The following is a 12,224-nucleotide window of genomic DNA, read 5'->3' on the forward strand; positions in this document are numbered from 1 at the left end:
GGGGTTGTTTTACTTATTTGAATGTTAGTTGGAGCAACGACAAAACGACGAATTTACAAAAAGTACAATTTCGTGGTTTTATCGTTGTCAGATTCGTTAATTTTCTAGGTTTGAGATAGATTAGGTTCCTAAACAGCAGATAAGATGAATGGGCCATAAGCAGAGATTAAAGGGATCGACATCGAGCTTATTAGTGTAAATGGAAATAGTTTTGGTGTTGTTTCACTAATTATATATTGGTTAACGATAGTATTCTAAGAGTTTCACTAAATTTGCAGTCAGCCTTTTCTTTTTTATTTTGTGTTTAGTTTCATTATCATCACATATGCTATAAACGGTAGGCCTACAACAGCGGGAGCAGCACAGAGCCAAGCAAAATCATCCACGTAGCCACCAGAATTCGAAATCAGGACGTCGTGATCGGGAGTCTGCTCAACTAATTCAGTCATCGCTTCGTTCTTAGGTTTATTGTATAGGTATGCAGTTTTTAGGTTTGTTTATAGAGGCTGAGTTTCTGTGAATCTGACGAGGCATATTAGTTGAAAAATAACTGTTTTTTATGGAATATTTTGAGTATTCGCTATGTATACTGGATTTTAGATTGAGCATTCTGAAACGAAAGTTGGTCCAAGGATGGTTGCGATAGGCAGATTCGAGGATACGATGTATAAAGTTTTCGTTACGCCTAGTTTAGACATCATCATTAAGTATAGCTTAAACACAGCGGGTGATCGTCACCTAGTGATCCTTTTTCAATCATCCACGTCAGGCCATCGAAAAAATACCCATCTATGTATTTTGGAAACGGATTAGCTAATCGATCATCGCATTGCGTTGACAATAGACACCTATATATCTTTAAAATTATGCAACTAAATAAATAAATAAATTTCAAAGGTTTCCCTTTATGGTGAAAGAATTAATTCGATATTTGTATTAGTTTTTTTTTAAATTATCAGTCTTTAACTCTGTTAGTGTCAGGACGGAGAAAAACCTTTGATCACCAGAGAAACCTAACATGCAATTATAGTATATAATGTGTTCTACACAACGTATTTACCATGATTCCTTCCGATATATGACGCCAGCAATCATCAGTTGAATTATTTACTCACCGGCACTGTATGGACATTGGCAAAAGCAATGTAAGTCAAAAAGCGTTCACGATATCCATTATTGGGAAGAAGCTTGTATTCAATAACCCTTCTTGGACTCGTCCCATTTGCCAGAGTTCATATGACTCTGGCCTTGCTATATTCCTAGATTCTTTGTGTTCCTCCATACGACTTGCACAATACAGCACACTCATTCCCTTCACCAGAATGTCGACTCGAATCATGCTCCCCATTTCCACTACTGCCTCATTTGATGTGGTTCTAAAAAGAACTGCAAATCCTTACAATGTTTATATCAGAAGGAAAACCGAATTCACCTCGTTCCTTCTGTTAGAGTTTTTAAGCGCCTCCACGTACACAGGTGAAGCAGAATGGGGCACGCCACTCATTAGAAGTAATCTCTGACAGTGTTTCAACCCTCCAACATTCGCAACATTTTCTAAAGTGCTGCGGTGACACTAACTGCCTTTCGATATGCATGTTGTTCCGTGAAGTTCAGTTTAGCATCAGATATTTGATAGTCGGCTTCGAAACGACCGCATGTTTGCCGACTTTCACTTTCACAGCGCTGTTCTTTCTACGGTTCGTTATTAAGATCACTTCGGTTTTTTCATCGGCCAAGATCAGCCCAGGTCTTTGAAGCCAAGAATTTCCCGTTCTCTCTGTCTCTATCGCTTAGAACTCCAGAACCTCTGGGTTCTTTGCTGTAACAGCTACAGCTAGATCATCCACGAAGTCGACGATCGTAGCCTGTTCTGAGACGGAAGAACAAGCACCCAATTATACATCACATTTGGTGCCCCGCTGTTTAACTAAATTCGCCAAATATAGAGGAAAATTTATGTTAGCTGGTGGTCCCATCTACATCGTGCAGCCTATAGTGATCTCCAGCCTGCTAATCCTTATGTTTAAACAATTTAGATCAAAAATTGGCCCGCGGTTTCATCCTTGGATTTCTGAGCTCCAACATAAGGTTTCTCGGTTTCTCCTCTTCCGTGTTTTGAATGGGCGTAACTTGAGTCGCTTGGCTCACTTTCTTGCTGGACGTATTAACTCGCCTTTCATCCTAAATCTCACCGTACGTCAACCTGATGCCTTTTATCATGGCCCTAGTATTCTGATTCGCCGAGCTCCATGATATTATTTCTAGATAATCTTCTAGAAGACCTTTTCATCGCACGTTCACAACTTAGCGTGGCCTGTTGACCCCTCACTTTCATAATGGTGAAATGGTGTTTTAGTTATGACTGCAGTGATATATTTTTCTCGCAGATAGTTTGCAAGAGTGGTTTTCTCACACTTCGTAGTCGTTAAAACGCATTTTGTATTAGGTAATTTTTTTCTTGCTCTGATGTTTCTATGAAAGCAATAACAGTATACCGACAGCTTAGGATATATACTGTTGGGGACTTATCTCCAAGACAGTTGCGTTTTAGCGGAACGAGATCCACGGTGTATGCTGTCATGCAAGTCGTGAATGTGGTTCACTAAACAGGCACGCAGCCGCTAATTTCGACGGGTTATATTGCTATTAACGCTTGATGCCAGAAATGTCTCTAATTTCTTAAGCTGGAAAGACATCCTAGGCGCACTTGACAATAGATACATAAATGCCAGGCTACTTCTTACGGATATTGAGGGACTATCAGAAAAACTGCTCTATGGGACGCTAGAGGCCCAGAGGAGGATGGAAATCAGGTCGGAGCTAGCGTAGGGATCCATCACAGAGCCAGATTTTCAAAACACTTCTTAAGATAATCTGCTAAGATTCGACCTACCATAAGGGTCGCACTTCGTCGTGTAACCAAATGATTTTGAGGCACTTACTGGACAGGCGAAAACCAGATTTGGCATATTGAAGTGGGCATCCTGGCTTAAAAAAGAATCGATCGGCGAGTTCTTAATTGAGTTAAAATCAACGTTTAAGTACCTGGATTGTCACCCGATTTAAAAATGAGTTTTTTCAACAAATCAAGGCAGCAGTGGACAAGGCTGCCGCTGGAGTTTCGGTTTTAAGTCGACTAATGGCAAGCATTGGCTATCGTACATCTAAAAAGAGATATATTCTAATGAGTGCAGCGCAGTCTGTTCTGCTCTATGACGTGAAGCTCTTGGCTCAGGGGGCTTAACGTGACCACCGGCCGCGTAGGCATAATTTCACGATCCACTTCGGACACGGATTGATTTGAAGACCACAATCAGAGCCCCGCCGTGATTAACATATACGGAGTGCAGGCTCAGCATTCATAACAGTGGAGCAAGGTCTATCTGCGCCTGATGGGAGACGAAATTTGGATGATATTGCTACAAATTTGACAAAATGGGATCTATGTCAACTCCACGATTTTTATTTATTAAGAACAACGACCATCAACGATAACATTATTTATTTTTAAATTTTCCTATTTGACTATAAATATTAACAATTTCCTTAATATCTTTCCAATCGTCTTCATTTACTTCCCTACTTTTATAAAATTCACTTATTTCTACTGCAATTCGTTTACCGTCTTTTAAAAGAGAGCATTGTGGTTGGATTTCATTCAGTCGTAGTCTTTTTGGGGGATTGGCAATCTCAAGGCATTCATTGTTAGTTTTCTTGTTTAGCTTTGGAGCAATCCTGCAAGAATGTTGAAAAGAATTTCTTCCTAATTCTGAGATATAATTTCCTTTGATTGATGGATTGACTGGAAGTGCTCCTCTGCAGAGACTGGCAGGTAACTGACTATTTTTTGAGTAATATAACATAAAAGTTAATAGGTTGTTGTCGCACTCGATGAGCGAGTTTAATACTTTACAATATTTTGCTTCATTGTCCTTGTCCTTAGTATATGAGATCAGGATAGGCTTAATTATGTACAATTGATCAATTCTTCGCAAAACTCTACAATCTAATTCGTTCAAAAAACTTTTTGGAATGCTTTGTTTTCTCGTAAAAAAGCTTGATAAGCATCTTTTCAATACGTGAGTGCTATGATAAGATCCATTGGAGTTTTCTAATAATTTTATCCAGATATTTCCGATCTGATCGAGTAAGGCACTGTCTACATCTTTCGGATTACTTAAGAGCAAACTCTTCGCCTGCAAAAAATAGACAAAGATAAAGAATTAATTCAGCTGTTGAAAGTGAACCTGGATCTGAGAAATGTTACAAAAAATCAACTCACTAATTTGTAATATGAATGTTTCGAAGGACTTTGTAAAAAGTTTTGTACGTTTGAGCATAATTCTGTCTCAATACGTGTCACAGCATCTGCTAATCTAGGAATTTGTTCTGCTCTGCAATCATCCAAAATGAGTCCAAGTTTCACACGCGTATTAGCATCTGATGAGCCATCATTTATATATTCCTCTAGCCATTTTCCCCTTTGTTCAGAAGACAGCACTGCATAGAAGCTTCGCAATAGGAAATTTATAAAAATTGCCTTGGGACCAGTTGAGAACGTTGGAAGAGCTAGATTGAGTTTTAAGTAGAATTTAAAATAGTCACGGCGAACATTTTCCTTAGCAAATCTACAATGAATCATGATGAGAACGTTTTAAATTCAATTCAAACGGATTTAAATGAAATGGAATAATGGACGAATTAGGCGTACCGAAAAATAATGCACATTACATCACAAGACATTAAGGCACGCATCATACTTTCTCCAAGTATTCCGTTTAGAAGAAGGTCTTCGAAACTTTTGAGAATGTTTTCATTTCCACTGGCTGAAATTATTGTGGCTGCTGTTGTTGTAATTAGACATTCGTAGGTATTTTGTTGCAGACAAGCATTGGTGTCTAAGAAAGTGGATAGAGGAGTCTTAAGAAATTTCATATATATATTGACGACAAATTGCATAAAAGGAGTTTAATACTTCAATTTTTTGGATTTTCAAAGTCCTATGAAACTCACATAATGATGTTGCATCCAAAAATTTCCCAATAATATGATTCTTTTTCCGAAAGTATAAATCCATCACAGATGGATCACCATCCTCAATAATCAATTCCATAATTTCAACGGAAACTGTACAAAAAGCTTGAAATCCTTCTGCATCTATTATCTCATAGTCCAATAATGCCTAGAATTTTAAGAAAAAACGTTTCATGATGTGGTATTATTTTTGGTTCTCTCAATTAAACCTTTTCAAATTTGGGGCTCTTATAAATTTCGCTGATTAAATTGTTGACGCCAATCGTCAGGTACTGTTTGATATTCTGTCCCATTTTCAAGTTCTTAATACTTTCGGGCAAACTTAAAAATAGAAAAATCAAGATACAACTTTGTATAGCTTACATTTTTTGTTTTTTCGAAGGAAATACCTATTCAACGTCATACTTAATTTCAGGACATATTCAAACCCTTGAAATCCTTGCGGCCCGAAATCCGATGCAAACTTTATGACGATCTTCAAATAAAAGGAACTCACTTTGAGAATCCTTTCAAGCTTTGCCAAAAACTGAGCATCATCCTGTGAGAATAAGATCTTGTGTAATAATCCTCTTAGAATGAAAACGACGTAAAACAAACCTCGTTCAGATTATCTAGAATAATCGTCACACTTTGTACTATTTCAGTGCATAAGAATTCAACTGCATTATGTAGCCAGGGAATTGGGACTCCTTCCGCTACTACATAGTTCGAACTCTCGGTGCCCAGTCTAGAAATGCATTTCCATATCTCAGCTGTCGATTTAACGTCTACGAGTGAAACAAACTCTCCAACGCAGCATAAACAATGAAGAACTGAAATTAAGAAATACAATGTATACGCGAAAGTTGTACGGTCGACAACAGCCTGATGTGCATCAAGTAGGACTCCCAGCAATCTCAACAAAAAAAATTCACTTCGGCCTGCTCTAGGTTTGAACTTGAGGCGGTTTTCACTTCAATATAATTCGCACTGTCGCGTTTGCGATTATGTATAAATGGAGCGATTACTACCTGTCGCCACTTTCGGTCACGCTGCTCCCAGGGCAACGGAGAGGCAGCGTCTGATGAGTTGCCTCAGCCCTGGACGAAACCGTCTGTAAACATTTTTTCATCACGTACTGTTTCGTTAAATTCTTCTAAACGCTTCAGTTTAAAGGTAATTAACGGGTTTCAAATGTAGTTAAATTTGGTACAAAAGCAAATGAAGTCGTGTCGCTTCTATATAGCCCTACCCTGTGGGTTCCTCTTTCTTTGGACCGACGAATCTCAATAAGGCTGACACGTCGGAGCAAAATTGATACCCAGATACCAGTTTGTGTTCCGCTAGGGCTCACTGAAGCGGTTGTATTTTATATCGCTTTCGCGCTCGTTAATCCGTTGTTCTATCGTCCTACGGGTCTCCCCTATGTAGACTTTTCTGCAGGAGCGCGGAATTTTAAATACCCCTGGTGTGTGAAGTGTCAGCTTCTTGTCGTTCGAGGGTTTTAACATTTGCTCATTTTGATTGAGGAATTGCAAATAATGATAATGTGGATTTTATGTTGCCTGACGATTCTCTCGAATTGCTACATCCACTGGGAACCACCCGACAGTTCTGCTAAAGCCCACTGGGAAGGACGCGACCGAAAATTGCCCAGTGTATTTATGCCTGGGGTAAGCAAGTGTCTCCGGCTACCTCAGATAACAGACACACAAATCTCTGTGCATGTTTTAGACATCAGACAGACAAATGTCTTTCACCTGTAAATGACTGTTTCAAACAAGTATCTGCGCTCCCGTCAGGCAAATGTCTGTGTCTGTTTCAGGCATCGGACAGACAAATATTTATTTCAGACAAAACCTTTGCCTGTATCAAACAAATGTCTGTCGATCCCACACATCAGTCAGACATCCATCCATGAAAACACTATTATTATCTATCTTTTTCTGGGGTAGGTAAATGTCTCCGTCTGCTTCATGCAACAGACAGACAAACGTCTGTGCATATTTCTGACATCAGACATATTTCTGAATCAGTGTCAGACAGTCTTTTGAGTTTGCTTGCACCAGTAATCAGATAACCAAAGATGATGACATACCTTTATTCAAACCATCACAATCAATTGAACTGGAGAACGTAAAATCCTGAATATTGTTGATAATCAGCGCTATAACCATTCGCTGCAATTTCTGACAATTGCAAAAAAGTTTATTGAGTACTTCACCGAATCGCTCCTGTAGACGTGATTCTCTTTTATCGCTAGGAAATTAGAAAATTTATTAATTATTCTATTCCCTAATAATTGTTACTTTCATAGATACCTATTCTGAAAAAATAGATAGTGTTGCTCCACTATTCTTAGGTCTGCTTCTAAGATGATATAAACGCTAGATGACTGGATTTCTCGTGCAATGTTAGACAGGGTTGATGTTAGTTCGTATAGATTTGATGTGATGTTTTTTAACTGGTTTAATGTAATCTCATCGAGTGAATTATCAAGGCATGATACTATCTGGAATGTGAAAATTTGTTGTGAATGGCAGTTGATGGATTCTACAATTTATTAAATATATAGTTGCAAATGTTAAGAAACTTCGAAATAACGGTACATGACAAAAATCTTATTCAAAATGGGAGTTGCAGAAGCTTGAATTCAGTGGTGGTTTCCACTGCATGGTGTAGCTATCAATGGAGTTGTCGCCCTTCCTTAATGAGTGACATATTCACTGGCACTTCCGATCATACAGCCCGCAGACAAGTGTTAACGCAGATTTGCAGCTTTTAAATAACAGTGGGGTTCACTTTTTATGTGCTGCCCCCATATAGTAACATAGAAGGAACATTAGCACAAAACAATCTCAACTTGATTTTGGTGTTAAGATAACTGCATATCCAGATTTTAAACAAGGCAGCGAAAGCGGATCTAGTACTATTACTGAGTCGGGAAACATCCAGGTCGGGGCCACCATCGGCGCTTCCTAGATGTACAAACTGATCGACGCTTTCGATACTGTACCTATTAATGCATATAAGGAGAGTGCGAAGACCCGTCAGACTGACAACCTTAATTTTCTTGGTGTTTATCTTCAGTCCAAATCTACCTGTCCGTGACCCAAAAAGAGAGCAAACAGATGGCATCCGTGTGATCGAGGTGTTTGGGGAAAGATGTCAACCTCCATTGAACTCTACGTCCTCTGGGTAAATCACCGTTACTCTGATAATAACTATTAGTTTATCCGGAATGCCTCTCTACATAGGGCACTCCAGATACACTCCGTGCTGACGCTATCGAAAGATGGAGCGGAGATTTAAACTCCGTGCGCCGCTTCGAAACGATCCGCAGAATGTTTATGTGGTCAATGCAGAGTGGAAACCACTCCGCTCTCTGTCGATCAAGTATTCGAGGTGTTTCTCGATGCGCTCCAGGAATATTTTAGCTATTATCTTTGCAACGGCAGATAGAAAAACCTCTATAATTGTCTGACTCAAAACGGGTGCTCTTTTTCGGAAGTTTAATCATCATCCCCTTATTCCACTCTCTGGGAAAAACCTCGGATTTCTATAATTACTTACAATATACCAAATTGAGCTAACGAAACACCCAATATTGGCTATTCCAATTCCACATTTTTACAAACGCGTTCATGAAATAATGCATTTGCAGGTTTATGGTTTTGACGAAGTAATAAAATACAGTTTTATAAAAATAGTTCCTTAGTTTATTATAGTTCCGTTTAAAAGAAAATTATTAAAAGGAAAGGTTTCCGATTAAACTATAGAATTTTATTTATGTTGAGGTAGCAAACACATGTCCCGGACACAACATGTGCCCTTCTTCAGTGCTTATTTTGTAATTTTACAAACCTTTCCTTTTAATAGCTTTCTTTTAATAAAATACAGGTTTTTCAAAGTAACCTTATTTTTTTATTTTCGAATTGAAAGTACTCACCTTTATAACATAGTCTTGCAAATAGGTCATGAATGTTTGCAGATAATGGGTGTTGGCCTCCCTTAGTCTATCCTGAGCAGACATCGTTCTCAAAGTAAAATTCACTACATCTTGTTCATCGTGCTTGTTTGCTACTAAAGCATCGTAAAATGGAAGTTAAGGAATTCAACTTTATTAAAAGTAAAAATAAGAAACAAAACAATGCGTTAAATTGGATTAGCTTGCCAATCAATTGTCGAAGAATCGCACCCTTTTATATATTTAGTTGTGGGATATCACAATATTGAACACTTTTAGGTGCACTTTCTGCAATTGGTTAGCACGCACAGTCACCTTCCTCCGGATTTCTGATCATAGAGACATAGAATGAGCAACTCAACGAACTAGTTACACGAGGCTCCGCTCTTAACAGACCCCCAGGCGTGGGATCTTGCACTACTTAACAGTCGCTGCTATGAGATAGCTAACGCCCAACCCTAGCTAGAACTAAACTACGGACACCAGGAGACCCCAAACGAAATATCTGGTTGCAGGGTGGGTGCTGCCACCCTTCGTAAACACTATGGGCTGGATCTAAAGTTCTGGACCGACTGGATTCTAATTCCCGTGTCCTTCCTACAGCAGTCAAGGTCTTAAGACTTTGTGGCATCAAAACGGCGCATCGCAGCGCTATTTGTACTCCTCTAAATGACCACTGATACCCACCTATGTACCTTGGTGGCTTAGCTTCATTGCATCTTTTTGTATGACGATAATTTGAAGACATCACAAATTCAAGCAGAAAGCTAGTGGTTTGATTGCCAAAACCAAATCATTGTTTACACCACTCACTATCCTTAAACACCTAATTTCAAAAGGATATAATACAAATCTGCAAAATCCGATTTGACGGCAATATTTGGAACTCATCTTGAGATAAATTTCTTAAATCACCAAAACTCAAACGAATATTCTGAGAGTTCATAACTCATAAATTGTAAAAATTAAGTTCAAAACAATATACATTTGGCGCTTAAGAACACTGAAACACATAACCTTATACGTAAGTAATGTCAAGTTGACAGCAAGAAGTTGAGATTGAAGATTACAATATATGATAGAAATATTGGTACAGTAATGTATATGAACTTGCGGTCAGAATAATAACTTTCAATTTGCAAAAGCCACTTTAAGCAATACAGGACAAAAATAATGGCGTAATGATCCTTTAGGCGCAAATTTAATCCTTGAATGCATATAGAAGACTATCGCCGGGGTTGTGTTAGTCAGGACAATGTAAAATAGAAATCAACACAAAAAACCTCAACTTAATAAAGGAATGATAAAAAGCAAAAGTCTTTACAATGAAATAAATATAGTATTTTATTACTTATCATGAATTTCTTCATCCTAAGTACCATAGAGCGGCAGATTAGGTTCCTTTTTTTCCATTTCTCATACAACGATGCCTCCTCCTCGGAGTAGTGTCGTATTCAAAACTGGAATGAACTTCCCCTCAATTATGACCTTCAAATCGAGGAAAACTTCATACAAGGGGTCTTCTGGCGCATTACTTAAATTTATATGATACAAGAAAAGCATCGCACATGTACACCGTTCCTTAATCTCTGGCACAAGAAAATTATCTAAGCGCTATCAACATATAAAATACATAAGTCACAGGCGCAGAATCCACTCTAATGTTTTTCGCCACGCGTAGCCAGTAAGTTACTTCGTACCATTCGCGATCAAATTCCATGATGTCTAGAAACTTAATTTGTTCTTGCTGTATGCACTATTCTTACCTTCGATATTTGATAAGAGGGTCTGTTCTGTTAAGTCAGACTCGGTCGTCTTTAATCGCTTTTTTGTGGGGCCGATGACTTAATAAGCGTACACTTTAGCATTTTCTGATAATTTAATGACTGCAATCATACATAGCCAGTTGATCAGCACATCTAATTATAAAACACGAAATGCACATTGTATGTATTATGTACATTCTATAGGAGAAGAAACAACATCAATTTCTGTGGGAACCCTACTTTGACACAGCCTCTATAGGTGCGTCATCCGCTTCGTAGTAAAGTATCCTTTTGAAAACTCCGGAGCCAAAGAACCATGGGCACTAGCTTTTATTCGATTCGATTCCAGTTGGCGCGATCAAATGCCCAAAGTTGTCATGGCATGTTTGAAGGAACGGTATAATAATAAACCTCTTAAATTTTTATTGGGGCTCCGCAACAAAATCAGTATCATCTTCCACGGGGGAAAGTTTTTTCATCACGCATGTATCAAAGTCGCTTATAAACTACCGAGACCTGGTTTTGGAAGAGTTTAAGGGGCTCTTTTAAATATGACCTGTAACTCGGGAGCTTCGGTATCCACACTTCCGCTTCTCAATTTGGTATCATGACGGTTCGTCTGGATTGAATTCGCAATTTTTCTAGTCGTCCATAAGCTTTGTTCTGTGTAGTAAAGAGGCTTTCAAATCACCATCTAGCGTACCAAGCCATCGTTGTTTCGGTCGACTTTCTGGTCTGCGCGAATACATGACCATACCATTTAAGACAATATGGATATTCAAATAGCTCAAAGCTATCCCCCGAAGATTCAAATATCCGCATAAGAAGTTCTTTAAAACATCTCTGCGCATATTGCGTGCTTAAGCATACTCCGGAGATTTCTTCTTGCTTTGTCTCTTGCTGAAACTCGACCTTCCTTTGGTTAGCTAGCTCCATCGAAAGTTCATACTAATTAATACACGCCGTGTTGACACTGCATCCTAATGCACATTAGGTATCCCTTTGTTCATACTGCCTTTACTGGAGACTATGGCTTCCTAATTGCGCTGCTACAAACTTATACCCGTTAAATGATTTGACAGCCTAGTCTGGCATTCTAGCACCCCATCAATGGAAAAGCTTTCTATTATATGTATGAATAGCTCCTATTCACTCCTTTGTGGAATATAGAGCATCGACATAGTCTCAGGTTTTAATGAGACTGGGTTTCAATATTTTCACACTTAATGCTGTGCAAGAGGTAAGTCTACAACAACGTTACATATCCCTCTTCCGATCTGAAGAAAAGTATCTGATTGTTGTTGTAATTGTAATACCTACTTCTAGGAACTCTCATCATTTCTTAAATGGCTTGGTTTATCGAGGAAGGTTCGATGATCCCTTGCGATAGTTGATTTAATACGTTACATCTGCTGTTGCTTATGGAATGTGGGCCTCCGAAATCTTCCTTCTCCCAAGCATACATTCAGAATCAGCTA

General features: G+C 38.7%; 1 protein-coding gene across 1 annotated transcript; it reads right to left on the reverse strand.

The window, feature by feature from the left end:
* Positions 1-3,497: 3,497 nt before the first annotated feature.
* LOC119658959 lies at positions 3,498-9,964 on the reverse strand. The gene is made up of 11 exons (XM_038066832.1): positions 9,668-9,964; positions 8,963-9,096; positions 7,335-7,525; positions 7,112-7,272; positions 5,632-5,846; positions 5,424-5,572; positions 5,244-5,355; positions 5,014-5,182; positions 4,712-4,898; positions 4,283-4,628; positions 3,498-4,196 (listed from the first exon to the last, which is right to left on the reverse strand). Exons 1-11 carry the CDS (start codon positions 9,726-9,728, stop codon positions 3,498-3,500), a joined length of 2,424 nt encoding a protein of 807 aa, XP_037922760.1. The 5' UTR covers positions 9,729-9,964.
* Between the last annotated feature and the right edge of the window lie 2,260 nt (positions 9,965-12,224).

This window comes from Hermetia illucens, chromosome 6, assembly GCF_905115235.1.
Source record: "Hermetia illucens chromosome 6, iHerIll2.2.curated.20191125, whole genome shotgun sequence".
Classification (NCBI taxonomy): Eukaryota; Metazoa; Arthropoda; class Insecta; order Diptera; family Stratiomyidae; genus Hermetia; species Hermetia illucens.